Source organism: Colius striatus, chromosome 1 (assembly GCF_028858725.1).
Source record: "Colius striatus isolate bColStr4 chromosome 1, bColStr4.1.hap1, whole genome shotgun sequence".
In the NCBI taxonomy this organism is placed as follows: Eukaryota; Metazoa; Chordata; class Aves; order Coliiformes; family Coliidae; genus Colius; species Colius striatus.
Window position 1 is genome coordinate 7,598,649 of NC_084759.1, and position 18,297 is coordinate 7,616,945.

General features: G+C 37.5%; 1 protein-coding gene across 3 annotated transcripts in view; it reads left to right on the forward strand.

Annotated features, from left to right (window-relative positions):
- TMEM135 (transmembrane protein 135) overlaps positions 1-18,297 on the forward strand; it is a 168,306-nt gene that overhangs the window by 13,993 nt on the left and 136,016 nt on the right. For 2 of the 3 annotated variants that reach the window (XM_062020360.1, XM_062020362.1), the window contains one exon: positions 3,405-3,497. The exons of the other annotated variant lie outside the window; for it this stretch is intronic. In XM_062020360.1, coding sequence (XP_061876344.1) covers positions 3,405-3,497 — 93 coding nt within the window. The remainder of the gene's footprint in view (positions 1-3,404; positions 3,498-18,297) is intronic. 3 annotated transcript variants of the gene reach the window in all.

Consider the following 18,297-nt stretch of genomic DNA (forward strand, 5'->3'; position numbering starts at 1 on the left):
ATTATAATGACTTGAGAAATTTTATAAGGTGTGAAGTAATGCATAAGTAGGAGAAAAACAGCCCTGTCCTTACACAGGGGTGGGCTTTAGACTAGATATTATTAATCAGGAAGATGTTTGTGTCATCATGGATCAATTCTTACAAGTCAGTTCAGTACTTGAATATGGTCAAGGAGCTGAGCGTTATTTGGAGTGAAAATGTGAACAAACCAGGAAGCTATATAAATAGATGACAGCTTTACAAGTTGAGTACTGTATGTTGGTTTTAAGAGCTTCTTCTAAGATTATAATGTTGACAAGTCCTTCACTTGGAATGTACTTAATATCAACATTGTATTGAAGCTTCAGTTACATAAGTTTGCTGCTCTCACCTGCTGTTGGTTGGGTGACACATGGAAATATGAGACTTCACTCCTTTTTCTTTATTGACTAATTTGTGTGTGGCTTTTATATTCATTAAAAAAAAAAAAGATTTGTTTGAACTTTTCTGCTTCCTTGAATTTATTGTTGTGTGATACAGCGTACTTTCATTTAGGAGCCTCTGAGAGCAAAAGTGATTTTATGTCCCTTCCCAACCCAGAATGTGATTTTAATCCATCTACTATTCTGTGGTTCTGTGAAAGAAATATCAGTACTTCTGTGGTGTTCTGCGTAAGTTTGGCCTAAATATTTCTGAACTTGACTTGCAACCATGCAAGGAGATTTGTCTGAGACTATGGAGATCCAGATGCTCTAGATCTGATTCTAGATAGCGGTGAGAGGTTGTGTATGATAATTTGTGTAAGAGCATGCATGATGCAGATCTTGTATCTTGTTTGGGTGTAAGGTGTGTTACAGCAGGAACAGTGTTAACTCAGAAGCAAAATTGTCCAGCAAACCCCATGTGGTTGACTGATCTTACCATCCTCAAGTTCTAGGCCAAAGTAACAGGTTAAAGGGCTTGCAGCTGGACATATTAAGTCATATTTACCTACAGAGTTCCTGATTTGAGAAGAGCTGTCTGTTTCCTTCCTTTGTAGAAAAAGGAGGAGATGTGTTGGCAAACATATAGGGTGTTCTGGATCAAGTAACCACTTCAACTGTTCTCTGCTTTTACCCAAGGTGAACCTTCAGTCACTGTGTGTACTGAAAATACATCTTAGTCATCCTGGAACAACTGAAAGACTTAAATATGAAATGGAATTGTCAGTGAGAAGTCTGGCTTATGCTATTGTATCTTATGTTATTGTTTAATATTCTTACCATTTCATAAGTGGGTAAAATTTCAAAACTATCTAAATCCAGTATCAGCAATGACATAAGCTATGGAGAGAGATTCTCATCTTAGAAGGGATTACCAAGCTCACTTGGCTGATGTTTTTTTTTTTCTTCCTTCCTCCTTTTTGTTTTCCTTGAAGTGAATTAGGCAATATATGCATACTGCTCTGTTGGCAGAGTGGGGGTGGTGATCTCTTACGGATGTGTGGCAGGCCAGCTGGGACTTGTAATCTCTTCCACTGGTGAGATCCAGAAGATGACATCTGTCTGGGCTTCAGATAGAAGTGCTAGGCTCCAGTGCTGACAAGCATTACATCTGTTACATGAAAGGTGTGATTTTTAGGTTTGTGGTTTTATGAAATGCAAAACCACATGAAGACATGGCTCTCAGTCTAGCAACCTGAATAAATAAGTTTGTCCATATACAGCTTTACATCAGCTTGCTTAATTAGATTCAACCTTAAGCTTTTGAGTTTTAGATGCAGTTGAACATTGAGGAATTAGATGCATAACCTTAGTGAACTCATGTTTCTCATTCCAGTTTCTAACCATAGACCATGTGAAAAGTACCATGCAAACAAGAACAAAAGCTTGCTTTCATGTACTTTACCAGAAGTTTAAATGGTTCATTTACTGATTGCACATTTTAATTTCCACTAGGTTTTGTTAAGTAAGATATGTTACTGTTGTTTCTAAAATCTTACCAAACCAAACATGTAAGCGTTCTAAACCTTGGCAAAAGAATAAATTCCTGTTTCTTTCCCACAGACATTTGTTCTTTTACTTAACAGGTGTGTCTGGTAAGATGCGTTCATACTTATTAAGATGTTTAAAATGGCTTCTCTGAAACTTCATACAGTAATTGCTTTCCAAGAGAGTCCTAATAATGAACATTAGCTCTTGCAGCATTTGACATTGTCATCCTGAGAAATTATCCTTTTGCAGCCGTGGGAATGAGCAGTGTGTGTAATTGCCATTACATCACTTACTGCTGATACACTGGCTCTCTTTTCTCTTATGAACATGCACTAGCATTACTCACTGGTAATGTTATGTTTGCATAAGTATGAAATGAGGCTGATCATGCCTTTTACAACAAGAAAGAAAGTGAGCTAATCAGATGTTATTGATTAATTATCTTTGTTTTCTCTTCTGTGTTGTCAACATCAAATTTTATCTAAGAAAATTTCCTTTTCTCACCCTCTGTGTTTACCATTTTGGTGGTTGTGCTTTCTTCACTGTGTTTTTGGAAGGGTAGACTCCATTGTAACACTTTGTTTTCCTGAACTGATAGTGCTTATCAGTGAAGCAACACTGTTGTAACTGAAAGGTGTTTATTATCGTGCTACTAGATTTCATGTCTGCCTGACTTTGCTTCTGTGATCAGCCTGAAGCAGTTTGAAGGTGCATGTGTCCTGAATAGACCAAATGTGGTCAGTGACGTTGTGTCTGACCTGCATTTTGGTTTCCCTCCTTTAACAGTGACCAATTTATAGAAATATTCTCTTAAATTTTGTCCTTTGTGTAACTACTGGTTTTTAACTCTTAATTGTTGGAGAATTTTTGATAGTTGAAATTGTGTGAACTGTTTGCTTGTTGCCAAAAATAAAGAGCTTTCCTACCATAACAGAACTGGGATGTCACCTTTGCTTCCATTGGTAATGTACAGAATGATTCCTTGGCTTGCTGTAAATGACTGGAGCATGACATATAATAATTTGAATTCTGGCTCATCTGATTGCAGGCCTACATTGTATAAAGAACATCTTCTTAAAGATGTATTTGGAGGAGTAGCAGAGAGAGAAGTAAACAAAAGTTTTTGTAGATGATTTTTCTGTAGTTATTGTCTGCAACTTCTGGGAGATATCTCTTGAAAACACTGCTTTCTTTGAAGCAAAGTAATCCTTGAAATGAAATGTATATGGTAATGAAGCATTTTATTAGTGTTTATGAAGCACTTCAGGAACCCCTCTGGGAACTATCCAACTGTAAAAATACAATGATTAGTATGCAAATGTTGATTAGTGTAAAGGGACAAAATTAATCTTAATAAAGCATGCATAATTTTATGATAAAGGAAAAATATGGTGTTGTACATGAATGATTTGATTGCTTTGCATGTAATACGTGTACAATTAAATTTTCAGGAAGATACTTGGAAAATTCTACTTTTGGTCTCCTGGCTTTGGTGCTGCTTTGCCTGCTTCTTACATGGCTATTCTGATCGAAAGGAAAAGCAGGTACAGTTGGTGTTTATGGATTTTCAGTTTTATATCAATAAAGTTTCTTGTTTTGGTCATTTGATGATCGATATTTGACAGTTCAGTTATTTTGTTTCAGAATACTGGAAATGTAGTTCATTTTAAACAGTGCCTTTTGGAACTTTAGATTTAAAACTATAAAGTTACAGTGGAAAAAATACTTAACAAACATTGAATTTCTTTTTTTGTGGCTTGTTTTTCTGGTTTTATGTGTAATTTGGGTTGCTAAGGGTTGCCTGGTGGAGCTGTGGTGGTTCTTTGTTTTTGAAAATATAATTACTATTTGTGATTAGTCACAGAGAAGGATCAAGCTGATGAAAGTTGCTGATGACATGAGTTAACAACATGACATTAGTTAAGATACAGGAGTGATAAAGTGTTAAAAAAAAAAGAAAAATTACTGGAAGAGCTGAGTAATCCAAATTGAGTGAAAGTAATGATAGAGAAAGCAAAGCCCATTGCTTAAGGAAAGATGCTAAAGTTCAGCTATCAACAGGAAGTTTATTATGAAAGCATGAAGAGGAGGAAAGAAAGCTCTGAGTGATTCAAAAGTAGCCAAAAGCTGCCATTTTTAGTGTGACCATGAAAGGTGGCAGGTGAAATCCTGAGCTGTGGGGTTTCAGTGTTTTGAAATTCAACTTGTGTTGGTAGTATGTGTATCAGTAGTGAAAGTTACAAGGCTTAATTACTTTAATATGGAATGAGATGCTTTATTCATCTACTTCATAGATTTTATTCAAAGTAGAGAAGGTGACAAAGGATAATATGAGGGAGTATTCTTTAAAAGAGGATGATGATTTAGTACTAGGGATGTGGTAAATGCACTTTGGGTTAATAGAAATATCTGAAACTTCCTTAAGCACTCATTTCAAAACAACTGCAAATACATATGCATCATGTTGTTAACTGACTCTCAGGCCCCCTTCCTAAATTTCAGTCATAAACAAAGCCCAAGCTAAATTTTAGGTAAAATTGTGAACGTTCTGTCCTTTTAGAAGAATACGTTATCCATTGTTTTAGAAGATGAGTAAGAAGTTCTGCAAAGATGAGAACACTTCTTAACAATTTTATTGTGATTATTGTCTCTATAGTTACACTAAATAAAGTTGTTAAGTAAGTTAATTTTATTTTACTGTCCTTTCTAGCTGACTGATTCTTACCTTATTGCAATTACTTCGTAAGAGAGTGGATGTACTTTGGTAGAAATTTGTGTAGTTTCTTGTACTTCACCACAGCTATTAGTATCACTGTTTTGTTTTATGATGAGAGCAAATGCATTTTCTCCCTTTGATCAGTGACATCACTAGCTTAAATTTTCCTGCAAACCTCTTGCATTGTGAGAATTTTTTGTGTCAGACTATATTTCTATATGATATTAAAGAGAACAAGTTGAAATTGCTTGTGAGCCCAACACAAATTTTTTGTATAACAGTGGAACAACCTTGAAAAAATTAAAAAGCTAAGCTTACTAAGCACAGCAAAAAGAGTAGGGAAGAAAACTTCCCATCTTGTGGGGATTTCTAAGTCTTAGTGGCAATGTATGAAAGCTCTGGTACGTTAATGGGCTCGTACTTAGCATGTGAAATTTGGAATAAATAAGATTTGAAATAGAAGTGTGTGTAAATGGCAACAGTGGGTTGGTACAACACATATGTAGTACATAATGCTCAAGTATGTAGTGTCTGGAAGATTATTCTCATTTCTGTCAGAATCCAAAATGTGTGGTGAAGGCATTTTGTATAGAAAGTTCCCATTATATTGCATCAGATGTAAAAAGGCAGAGCTGGTGTTGCAATATAACACATGCAGGGATTGTTACTAGTGAAAAAACTCCTGTTGAATGACTTCAAAGGTGGATCATAGAATCATACAATGGTAGGGTTGGAAGGGACCTTTAGAGATCACCTAGTCTGACCCCCCTACAGAAGCAGGTCAACCTAGATCAGGTCACAGGAATGTGTCCAGGCGGGTCTTGAAGACCTCCAAGGAAGGAGACTCCACGCCCTCCCTGGACAGCCTGTGCCAGGGCTCCCTCACCTCAACAGTGAAATAGTTTTATCTTATATTTAAGTGGAACTTTTTGTGCTCCAGCTTCATCCCAAATGTGAAGTTGGTATGTTATCAGATGCTAACTATTTATCATATGTGAAAGGCTGCTGCTGACAGCCTGAGTGAAATATAACTTCCTGATTTCACATCTATTTGCCTGATAGTTTCTATTACAAACAAAATCAAATTTTAATAAACTTTCAGTCTCTTACGAAAATATTGTATGAGAGGAAGAAACAGTGTCATTTTCAGTTGTCTCCTGAGGATCTTACAACAAATTTTATTGAAAAATCTGGGAGGTGGGAAAAATTCCTGGTTTGAGTTCATAAACATAACTCTAGCCCTTCAAATGGCGACTAGCAGCTGGCAGCAACATCAAACCTAATCACTTAATCTCTTCCCAAGTGGATACCCTATTTTAAGTCTCTCACTGGCATTTGCTTGCACAGCATCCCTGACAGTCCTAAACTTGGGAACAGCAGGCTTGTAAATCAGATTTTCTTCCAGGTGTTCATGTGTGTCTGCGTTGTACATTTTATAATTCTTGTAGAAGAATGGGAAAAAGAGAGAAAAAGCTTGTCTAGGAACATTATAATCCTGAGGAGGAGCATGTTTCCTAATGTGTTAGAGAACTAATTTAATTATAGTTTGTGTCTGTGCTATGAAATTGAAAGTTTGTGTGGTACTGGCAATGAGGGAAGGTGACTTAGCATAGAAACTTTAAACAAACTCAGGAAATGGTCTCTTATATTATACCACTACCTTTCTATAAAGATATAAATCACATGTTAGCATGTCTGTGTTTATTATATTTAGTGGTTATAAGATATGACTATCCTGTCTGTAAAGACTGATGTATTAAGATTCATGGAAAGAGCCAAGGAATAAAAACATTTGTAAACTTTGTTTTATATGTACCTCTAAGTGTTCTGTGAGGTTACTGAAGAGAACTAGTCATGTTAGTGTGATTAAGCAACGTTGTGATAATTCTTATCTCTTAGATAAGAAATGAATGTCGATACATAAACGTAGAGATTGTGTGTTGGTAATGTGCAGAATGGTATTCTAGGTCTTTAGTCCCTTGCTTCTGTAGGAGTAACTAAATTTTTGCCTTTTTCTGGTACTCTTAAGCCGTGCTGATTACCTGTTAGGGTTGGGAAGAATGGTGAATGACAATCTGACAACTGTTAGCTGCATAACTGGTGTATGTTTGGTGCTCTGAGGAGTGCCAAGTGAGCCCAGAGTTAAATTTCAACTGATTTTGACTGTACGTAATCTCATACAGTATAGATCTTGTTAATAGTTGTTAGTCCTGCCCCATGGTATTTCGTTCCTCTGTATTTATACCTCTGTCAGAGATGTTGAAAAATGAGAAATGAGACAAAAAAATAATGTAGATATTCCTGGCATGTAAATATGTTTTCATATACAAAGAAAATGTTCTTGCAAATAAGGGAAATATTCCCCTTTCCTGGAGAAATGTACACAATCATTAGAATGTACATTTTTCTAACTTCAGATTATTTGACCATGAAGCCGATGCTTTATTTACACTTTATGTACATATTGTCATAAACATTGTGACCACGTAAGCTTTAAACAGATGTGCTTGCACAAGTATATTTAAAAGAATAAGATTTTCTTTACAGTTTCACTTTTGATATCTTGTATTAAAGAAAAATGTGCAGTCCTCTTGTTACAGAATTTAGTTTTGTAGTGTTAGACATTAAAAATTGTTTTAATGGCTCCAAAGTACAGACAGGACTCAGTTACATTAATTTCATGAAGCTTCCCTAGGAAATAATTACATTTGTTTTGTGTTTACTTCTATAGATGTTATTTCAGAATGTTGATAAGAAGCAATTTGATTTATTTTTAAATTGTTTTACTTAGATCTTTTAATAGAATCATAGAATGGCTGGTATTAGGAGGGACCTTTAGAGATCATCTAGTCCAACTGCCCTGCTGAAGCAGGTCCACCTAGATCAGGTCACACAGTCTTCAAAGTTACAGTCTACTGTAATTTATTTTTCAACATCTATTAAATGTTATCAGAATGAATTGAGCGTATAGTAGTGGAGGAGGTATGTGCCTTAGACTGAAAGACATACTACTACCTTGTTCTAGAAGCTTGGAGACTGTTAGAAGGCAAGAAAGTAACTGAATATACTTGTTAAAATCGTGAATGAAGCTGTTGAAATGTGATTTGAGGCTTGGCCAAAGCCAGTTTATTCCTGGAAATGTGATTAGATGGACTGTACCTTACTGATTTCTAAGACAAAGGGGTCTCCTATCTCAGCGAAGAGCCAGTATTTAAGACCTTTGTGGTTACTCTCAAGGAAAATAATTATGTTCTCTGAAGTGTTTTGTAAATGTCCTGACATTTCAAAGTCATTTAAGTTGTTTTTTGAAAAATAGCTAAATGGCAAACTTCAGTTCATTGGACTGTTGTTAAAAAAATAATAGTGATTTTCAAGAACTGTAAATAAAGCTTTAAGAAGAGAAACCATTACAGTTTAAATGAAATTAACTGTCTTACTGCCTGGCTAATGTCCTGTGTCTCCCCCCTGCCCCACTTTGTAAATAATTAGGCCAAAGAAAGTTTTAACTACAGCCACCTAAAAGTTCTGTGACAGTCTGAAGGGACCCTTCTGGAATTGCCCCCTACTCCCCCCTTAGGCTGCATTAATGTTTACGTACTGGCTGTTAACATTATAGCGGCGCCTGTCTCGGTGCTACAGTTAAGACTGTCACTGATGGTATTATAAAACTTGAGATTTAGGGCTTTTATAATTTGGTTGTAAAATCTTGCTCTGGGTGACTATTTGCAATGTGTTTTTGGTTGAAAAGTTTCTCTGTTTTTCATAAAAAAATACAATATACTGCACTCTAAGAAAAATACTTGAAGCATGTGCATTAAGAGTCACAGTGCAATGGTGCACGTTATAGAGAACATCTATATGTATATCCATATGTTTAGTCTTCTTGGAAACAAAAGTATATATGACAGAAACATTTGTGTAAAAAACAGTGTGTAACTTTTAGACTGTATGCTTGTTCTCTTGATAAAACATTCAGTTGATGTTCGGGTTGTTTACTTGTCATAAATGAATGCCATTAAATACATTATAAAGGAAGAGTGTGTTAGCATAGCAATGGTAAGAAGTATATGCTGTAAATAAATGCAGTGTTTTTGCAAGTCTGTCCTTTTGAATGTAAATTGATTGGTGTATCTGTATGGTAACATAGTATATTTAGACTTGAGGTTACAATTTCCTTTCTCAATGTTTTATGGTTATTTGGTTTGACGTATTTTAGGAAAACCTATAAATCACTAGTATGGAAGGTGGTGTGGGATGTGATCAAAGCAAATTAACAAACTCTTAACACAGCAAGTGTTTTTGCAAGCTGTTGTCTTCTTTGCTATAAATAAGAAATCGAGAGAGCAAGCTACATTGAGGGAGGATTTTTTGCATAATTTTTTGTGCTGTAGTGAAAAAACTCAAGTTTAGATCACTCATGAATATTTTGTGGTGTAATCTGGTAAGGAGAGCTAGCAGGGAAGAACATTATTGTGGAGCTTTACTCTAAAGTGACTATTACTGTGAAATATGGAGCCAAGCTCTAGAACTTAATGGCAGTGTTTTTAGTTTCTAAAACAAAATATATTAAAATTCATTGCACTTGGACAACTGTCTTCTTGAGAGCCAATATTTGAGAGGTCTTTGTTTTTATAGTAACAGCATGTGAACATTTGAACATGTTTTGCTAAATGCTTTGAAGAGGGAGTCTACTCGCTATAGTTATTGAATTGTATCAGAGAATGGTTTGGTTTGGAATGGACCTTAAAGATCATCTTGTCCCAACTCCCTGCCACGAGCCGGGCCATCTTCCACTAGACCAGGCTGCTCTTGTAGTTATCAGAGGGAGGGAAAACACTGATAGTTGAAGGTTGCCTGGGAGTGCAGGAGCTGATCTAGAAGATGCCATAATTATGGGAATGTTGTGAACGGCAGGTAGCTCAGATTGGCCAGTTCTCAGGAGTGTTTTTCATGGAAAGTGGCATCTTTTGCTGACTTAGGGTCTTAGTGCTCTTGCCCAGCACAGGATTGAAGTATTTCTAACCAATGATTTACAGTAATTAGTTGTTCTGAGAAATGGGATCACCTGGCTAATGCTATGTTTGTCCTGATGTACTCATTCTCCAATAGAAAGGTTGGTGATTCTGTAGAGTATATCCCAGACATAACTTTGATATATTCAAAGAGATTTCTGTTTTTCACTTACTGTTATAGCATTACTTGTTAATTCTAGAAAAAGTTTCTGAAGTTGATTTAACTGTGTTCAGTAGAATCACTATTAATGAAGTTTTTAAGAATCACCTTTCAGAAGCACAGAAGCAGGCAATTCCCCTGTGGTGAAAAAGAAACTGTATGGTCTCTGGAAGCAAGGTCAAGCTTTGCAGGAAGAGTACAGAGTTGTGGTTTGCATATGTAGGGAGAAGACACGAAAGGCCAAAAGCTCAATTAAGAGTTGAAACAGTATTGTATCTGACAAGAGGAAGGGCTTTTTAAAGTAAGTTAATAGCAAAAGAAAACGTTGGACTGATACTTGAAGATACCTGACTAATAGTTATGAAGAACAAGCAGAGGCATTTTTTTTGCTTTGGTGTTTAATAATGCTGATAGACCTTGAGTTGCTTGGGTCCCTGGAGTTGAAGGAACACAGGTGTGGGAACTGTGACTTTCCGTTTGTTGACACTGAAACTGTAAGGGACCAGCTGTACTGGCTGAATGTTCAGAAGTCCATGGGGCCTGATGGGATTTACCCCAGAGTTCTGAAGGGGCTAGTGGATGTTATGGCAGGACCCCTCTTAATCATCTTCCAAAAGTCTTGGGAGTCTGGCGAGGTCTCCGCTGACTGGAAGCTAATTAGTGTTACACCAATTTACAAGAAGCGTGTGAGGGAAGACTCAAAAAACTACAGACCTGCTAGTCTAATCTCAGTTTGAGAGCATGGGGTCAGTCTTCGTTCTGTAGTGTCCAGTGACAGGACAAGGCATAATGATCACAAGCTGGAACCCAGGAAGGTCCACTTGAACATGATGAAGAACTTAGTTCAACATGGTTTTGTAAAGGGAAAGTCCTGTTTTACTAATTTGATATCCTATGATAAGTCACTAGCCTAGTGAGTGAAGGGAAAGCTGTCATTTAAGTTGTATCTGGATTGTGAAGCAGTCATATATCCAGGAGAAGGATGTCCTCTGTAGATCATAAAAGATATTATGTTACTAGCAAGATGTAAATATGTGCTCAGTTACTAGAAGTAGTTGAGCTGCAGAATGAAATTTACTGTTTAAATGAACTGGAAATAATTTTGTTCCTTATGCAAAAAACATCCTCTCTTTCATACGGTGGTCTTAATTATTCCTACAATCACATGTGCGTAAGGTGTAGGTATAATTCTTCTACTTATGCATGCCTTCTAAAAATAAATGATTACAGTCAAAACTTTGACTTTTAGAAATGTGTTTCTGTTTCATACCAGTCATCTCTTCCTAGGCAACTGAATAAATCACCACTACATGTCTCAGATACAAACACAATCTAGATAACTATCTTCAGCCAAATTTTATCCACTTCAAATGGCAAAAGTTTGGCAAAATGGATCCTATAATTGTGAGAAGGGCAAGAGGATCCTTGAGGATCAGTGATTCTAATCTCATGTATTTATAGTCAATCTACCCAGGTTATTAATTGATCAGCCTTGTGCAAAACTGACCACGTCTGCAGAAGTGTTCAGCAACCAAGTTTCAGAAACATTCATCCACATTTCAGTGTTAGAAAAATTTGGTCCTGCTTGCTTATGTGGTCCTTGAAGTCTTGCACAAGGTGGAAGAACAGGAGAGCAGCTACACCTTCATAGGTGACAATCCATTTTCTAGGATAACACTGGTAGACTGAGTAAGAATGCTGGAAGGTCCCATGTAAAATATACTTTTGATTCTGGAGATGCTCGAGAATGTGTTGTAGAGACTGGATTTATTTTCCGTAAGTATTGTTACAGTCAGGGCTCAGCTGTATCATGCAGGACTATTTGGTTGCATTTGCTCAATGATCTCCAGTTCCCTGAGTTTCAGGAGGAATTACCAGCTTAGGCACAGCTCCAGCCATGAGGTTACTTCATGCATAATAATGTAAATACTTCACAGGGAGCACCCATTAAGCTCACAGTTCACATGGGGCCTGTCTGGGTGAACAAAGGGCAGTGCTGAGTTCAAGCTACAGGCTCTGATAGATCCCAGGTGACTCTGTAATAGCTCTTCCTGCCCTGCCCCATGAGTAACTGAGACTTGACTATAGTTAAAGTTTAATTTAAAAACAATAATCTGGGGACCACTGTTATAAAATGTTTACTTGATGGGCTGAAAACTGAGTAAAAGTGTTTGTCATCTTGAATATTGGTAAAAGTTTATATTCTGTTTTTCATCATTAACCCTCCAAACTCCACAAAAAAGTCCTAGAAAACTGTTGAATCCTGTTGAAATGCCTATGGATAAAATGTTAACATTCAAACTGCTGCTGAACATTGGACTGTTCTGCAAGTCTGACTTGGATTCAAGTGGCACAAACTGTGGATTAATCACACTGTTCTCTCTGCTCAGTACTAGCATCCAGAAGACACCCGTTTGGACTTCTATGGTTTAAGCAAACATCTTCTGAGTCTCATTGCTTGTGTGTAACATGCAGCTTCCAGACGTGGAATAATAAACATTCTGCTAGTATGGAATAAACTTCAGATGCTGCCTAGGTGAGCTGGCTGTAGTGCTGGCTGATGTGGCAATGAAAGGCTTGATGTTTACCTGGTGAGATAAATTCCATGCCTGTCCTGCTTCTGGTACAATGACTGAAAGTCTTTGAGGAAACTTTTCTGTAGTATGTTCCTTAGATTTGCTTGTAGGGTATTGCTTTTAGAAAGTACTAATGAGAGGACCTTAAATCTTTGTTTCTGTATGAGCCCCACCTCTAAACAATCTCTAAATGAAGTGACACCTGTAGTCTCATTGCTTCCAAGGAATTCACTTTGTTGTTGGCACTTGCAGCAGAAGTGTGGAAGTACAACCCTAGAATGGTAATGATTTCCTATATTTAACCATGCAAAGATTTTTTGTGGTGAAGATTACAGCAGTGTACTGTGGTTAAACATCTTACTTCCCCTTCTTGACCTCTCCCCTCCACAGAAAATGACGTGTTTTTATTTTCTTTAATAAATCCTATGGGTTGCATACTGTTTCTTGTAATCAGATGACCTCTCCTCCAGATTGAAACTTTTTTGATATTAAAGTAAGCATATGCTATTTAAACATTCTGCTGAAGATGATCTATCTGAAAGGCAGGAACAAGAGTCTACAGCACTGAAGGCAAATATAGAACAAGTCTCATGAATTTGTGACAGAAACTGTCATTGTAATCTGGACTGCTCCAACTTTAGTGAGAAGAGTGAAAGAATATGAACTGTCTGGTAGTACAATGTTGTTTTGTCTACTTGAAAATATTTGGATGTCCTGTATCTTGCTTCACCAATGATAGGTTTTTACTTTTTAAGCTCTTTTTCAGTGTCCCTTATTCATTCATTGTGAGCAATGGACTGAGGAACTAGCAAAAAAATATTCCTATATGAACCATTGGCATCTTTGAGCTAAAAGTTAGAAAATAACGGGTTCAAACTGAACTCAGCAATAGATTTTTTGTCTTTGGTAGGTGAAATGTGACATCTACATCTGTTTGTATTATCTGAGTCAGTCCATCATTGCATATCATGTCCTGCCAGAAGCAGAATTCTCAGTCAATAAGGATAATGTTGAAATGATACCCAGTCAGACTTTTAGTATGGGTTGCCTACCTTTCTAGAGAAGGTTTACATTGCCTTCTGACACTGTTGTTCCTTGGGACACTGTGTTCTGGGCCCTTATGAATGTAGGCATACTCGTATCAGTGTTAATCTATTTTCTGCATGACTAATTCATACTTCCTAACTGGATTTGAAGCCTGTTTGTAGTATGACTTAATATGCTGTCATTGTGGTTCTAAAGGGGGAAAAAAATTGCAAATGGCACTTTGTGTTGGCAAGTCCAATTCCATACCTTCTATTGAGATAGCTGATCTGCTGTCCGTGAATAGAAGGGTGTTTAGGAGTTAGTTGCACCATATGGAAAGCTGTAGTAGTCTTCTGTTTTGAGTTAGGATGATGTGTCACCTTAGCTTATTTTGCATATTGCTTCAGGTATTTTGTAAACAGTGCAATCTGATCACAAATGTAATCATTAAACGTGAATCTAAAATTATCTCCAAATATGCAGACAAGGTAATAGCTACTAGCTCAAGAGACTAGAAAGAGAGCATTAGTCTGCCTAAGTCTTTTGAAACAGGTGAAAAAATGATGATTGAGTAGCTTCTCAAAGAACCTGTGGAATGACTGTCTCAAACTGGGCACAGAATATGGCTTGGAGAGGGAAAGGCAGCTGCTTCTAAGGGCTTCTTGGGAAGCCTCTGGAGCTGCTGTGGGCTGGGTTTTGGATGTGCAGTTAGGGTACGAGTGAATTGAGTCTTAACCTGGGAAGGGTTGGAGGGTAGAAGTGGAAGAGAACAGGTTAAATACTGGATGAATTCCACTGCTGTTGGGAAGCCTTATATGAGAATTTTTTTTCTCCTCCTTCTTGCTCCTAAAATATATTGAACATTATGTCCCAGGCCAGTGAGTATTGCACATCTCTGCAACTTTGAAACTTCCGTGCCCTGTCTTGCTCTTCTTCCTGATTTATATTAACAGTACTGTCCGTTATGTCCTCTTTTTGCTGTGAAGCAGTAGTGATGGCCAGAAAAATATGTAGATGCAGTGACCCACTACTGCTAAGGATCACCAAAGCAGTTTTGTTCTAAAAGAGAGTATTTGTTTTTGTGGCCTTCATGCTTACCTTTCAGACAGAGCAGCCAACCAGCACATGCTGTATCCCAACTGAGAAGGTGCACTGAAAAGAACCGAGTGTTTTCTTTTTGATTGACTGAGGTGGTGAAAAACAATTCTGTGTTGCTATCAACAGTCCAAAGAAATTGGGTTTTGGGGCCTTCTATACCAGGAATGTTAATAATTTAAAAAATTACTGGAAAGCCTTCATTTCTTTTCCTGAGATTTGATTAATTTGTTATTCTTCTGTTATCTACTAGTCAATGCTTTTATGAAACTAATAATAAGCTTTTTGCAATCTGATTTTTATCTCTTCAGGGAATCTTGTGAGGTTAAATCACACTTTAATTAAGAGGTTATTTTTTTTATTCCCCCTCCTCTGTAGGTCAGCCTTTGTTTTGACTCTGGCTCTGTATACCATGTAGAAACTGGGAGAGGAGGAAGAGGGAGGGAATGTTGAAAAAAAAAGTCTGTATAAAGTACAAAACAGTTAAAAAATTGAACTGTAGATGTTATCTTGTTTTGCACTAGCTGAAAACTCTGTAAGAATTATTGGTACTAATTTTACTGGAATGTATTACTGTAGATATATTTTCTTTTTGGCTTGTCTCCCTTTCCAGTTTTCTCATACCCTTTCTTTGGCATGAGTTCAGATCATAGAATGTGTTGAGTCTATTTTCTTTCTTTTTAAGAATAACAAACTGAGTATTTGCAAGAAATTGTTCTATTTAACATGCTGCGTGTTCAAGGGAGATGATCTTGAGTGCCATCATGAAGCAAGTACAGGACAACTAGTTGATCAGGCCAGGTCAGTGTGGGTTTAGGAAAGGGAGATCCTACTTGACTAACCTGATTTCCTTCTATGAGAAAGTGACTCTCGTAGATGAGGGAAAGGCTGTGGATGTGGTCTACCTGGAGTTTAGTAAGGCCTTTGACATTATTTCCTGCAACATTTTTCTGCAGAAACTGGCTGCCCATGGCTTCGACAGATCTATTCTTTGCTGGGTAAAAACAGTCTGGATGGCTGGGGCCAGAGAGTGGTGGGAATGGAGTTAAATCTAATTGTTGACTGGTCACCAGTGGTGTTCCCCAGGGGTCAGTGTTGGGGCCTGTTCTGTTTTAACATCTTTATCAGTGACCTGGATGAAGGGATTGAGTACACCTTCAGTAAGTTTGCAGGTAACACCAAGTTTGGTGGGAATGGTGATCTACTTGAGGACAGGAAGGCTCTTCAGAGCTGGACAGGCTGGAACAATGGGCTGAGGCCAATTGTATGAGGCTGAACAAGGCCAAGTGCTGAGTCCTGCCCTTGGGCTGCAAAAAAACCCATATAATGATACAGGCTTGGGGTGCAGAGGGGTGGGAAAGCTGCCTGGAGGGAAAGAGCCTGGGAGGAGTGATCGGCAGTGTCTGAACAGAAGCCAGCAGTGTGCCCACGTGGCCAAGAAATAGCCAGTATCAGAAATAGCATGGCCAGCAGGACCAGGGCAGTGATTGTCCTCCTGTACTGTGTGCTGGTGAGGCCACACCTCGAGTGCTGTGTACAGTTCTGGGGTCCTCACTCCAAGAGGGATATTGAGGTGCTGGAGCATGTCCAGAGATGGGCAATGGAGCTGGGGAAGGGTCTGGAGCACAAGTGAGGAGTGGCTGAGGAAATTGGGTTGTTAATTCTGGAGGAGAGGAGACTGAGGAGAGACATGGTCACTCTCTACAACTTTCTGAAAGGAGGTTGTAGTGAGGTGGGAGCCAGTCTTTTCTTCCAAGTAACATGGAGACAGTCGGACTTGATGATCTTCAAGGTCTTTTCCAACCTGAATGAATCTCTGATTACTGATTTGCAGTTATGAGTGACTTCATTTTCCCCAACTTGTATAGTTTTCAGGTCATACTTTAGGAATGCAAAATTTTGAAATAGAAAATTATTTTTAAAAAAGCAGTGAGTTGAGGATCCTATGCATTTTTTTGATACAAAGTTATGTGCCTGAACATTATCTTCATGTTGAAAGGCTTGCTACTGGTATTTACTAAACTTAAAAAGAAATAATTTTCTTTTTTTGTGAACTTATTGCTTAGGATGGTTTTCGTAATTTTTGGCATTATTTTGAAAGCTTATCTGTTCCTGCTGATTTTAAGTGAACTTTTGCACCAGGATTTCACTGCTGACCTCCAGCTCTCAGTAGGAAGTTGGTGGGTGTGAGAGATTAACGATACCTTAAACATAATCTGTAGTAGTTGTTTTATTGCAGGGATGCAGTCACAACTCCAGATCTGCAGTTGGTTAGCTTGTGGTGTCAAGCTGCTGTAGAGCAGGGAAAAAAAAGCCCTCTCTTAATTTTAACCTTTTTCTTTTCAGAGGAAACCTGTGATTTGTGTGTTTTATTTAATTCTATAGGTTATAAAGTGGTGTGTTTTACAGTGTATGTGGGGGAGGGAGGCTGAGGGGAGGAGGAATTCTTCCTGTTTTTGCAGACCACAAATCCTGTCTGGGGAGCCATTGCAAACTATTATGTTAGCTTCTTAGTTTATGTTCAGAAAGTAAAGACAGAGTTAACTTATTTTTTTTTTTTTTTTAGAAAAAAAGACATACTCAGAATTTTTACTATAACAAGTCAGTACAACCTAAGTTACTCTTTATTTTTTTACATTCCACACTGTGTACCCCTTTGAATCCACTGATTCTTTTGAAAGTGGTTTTCTTTCTTAGACTTGTAGAGAAGCCAGGAAGATGACTATCAATTAAAATAAGGTGGTAACTATCAGAATATGAAGCAGACTCCATGAACAGTACTATTTTTATGAAATTCAAACTGAATTTCTAGATAGCATAAAAGTATTTTTTTCCCATAAATTCACTATTTAAAGCCATGCATAGTTCAGATGTTGTCGGGAAAAGGTAAGTTTGACTTATTTCATTGCAGTACCTATTTGTTCTCAGGTCAGTTTGGACGACTTGACAACACTAAGAATTTTTGGAAAAGCAAATTGTTGGAGCCTGGCATTTTGGACTGAGGATGAAGTTAGAAAGCTTCATAGCAAAGCTAAAACTATTCTTGTGTTAGCAGCGAGTTAGATATTTTGGTTTTGTGGGTTTTTTGCCCCCTATTTAATTTACTATATATGTGGAGAAACATGATCCATTAGTGAGGCTGTTTAATCAGAGAACATCTTCTTTTAGTTGCACGCATATTTTTAACATACAGCTTTCTCCATTTCCAAGCTCCTTCCAACCAGCTCTTCTAACCTCTGCTGGATGCTGGGTTACAAGCGGTGTAGCAGGGTATGGGGGCCTCTATGTACTTGCCAAAGTGTGTACCTTGCCCTGTGGTGTGAATTTACTGCCTCACTGTTATAGCTCCCACCTAGAGCTATTCTCACTGAAAGAGATGCCTGTTTAGTCAATTTATGTGAACTTTGTATGTAGTGGTATTCCTAGTGCTGGAGTTATTTCCTGTTATTTCAGACTTGGTTGCTTATTTCCGCTTTAGTTTTCGGCAAGAAAAAGCATGTGATCATAAAAAACACAAGACTGGTAATAATGCAATTATAGTAGTTAAAATATGTTTAATTAATTGCAGTGGATGTTTAGATTTCAGGATGTCTGCTCAGAAAGGTTTGGAGTTAAGTGAAACAAGGCAAGAAGATATTCTTTATGCTTTGTTTTTCCAAAACACATTCTTGATAAGTAAAACCACAGAGACTGGGCTACTGTGTATTAGATCTATCACATGGCTAGGGCAAGGCAAACCATGAGAAAAATACATATTCG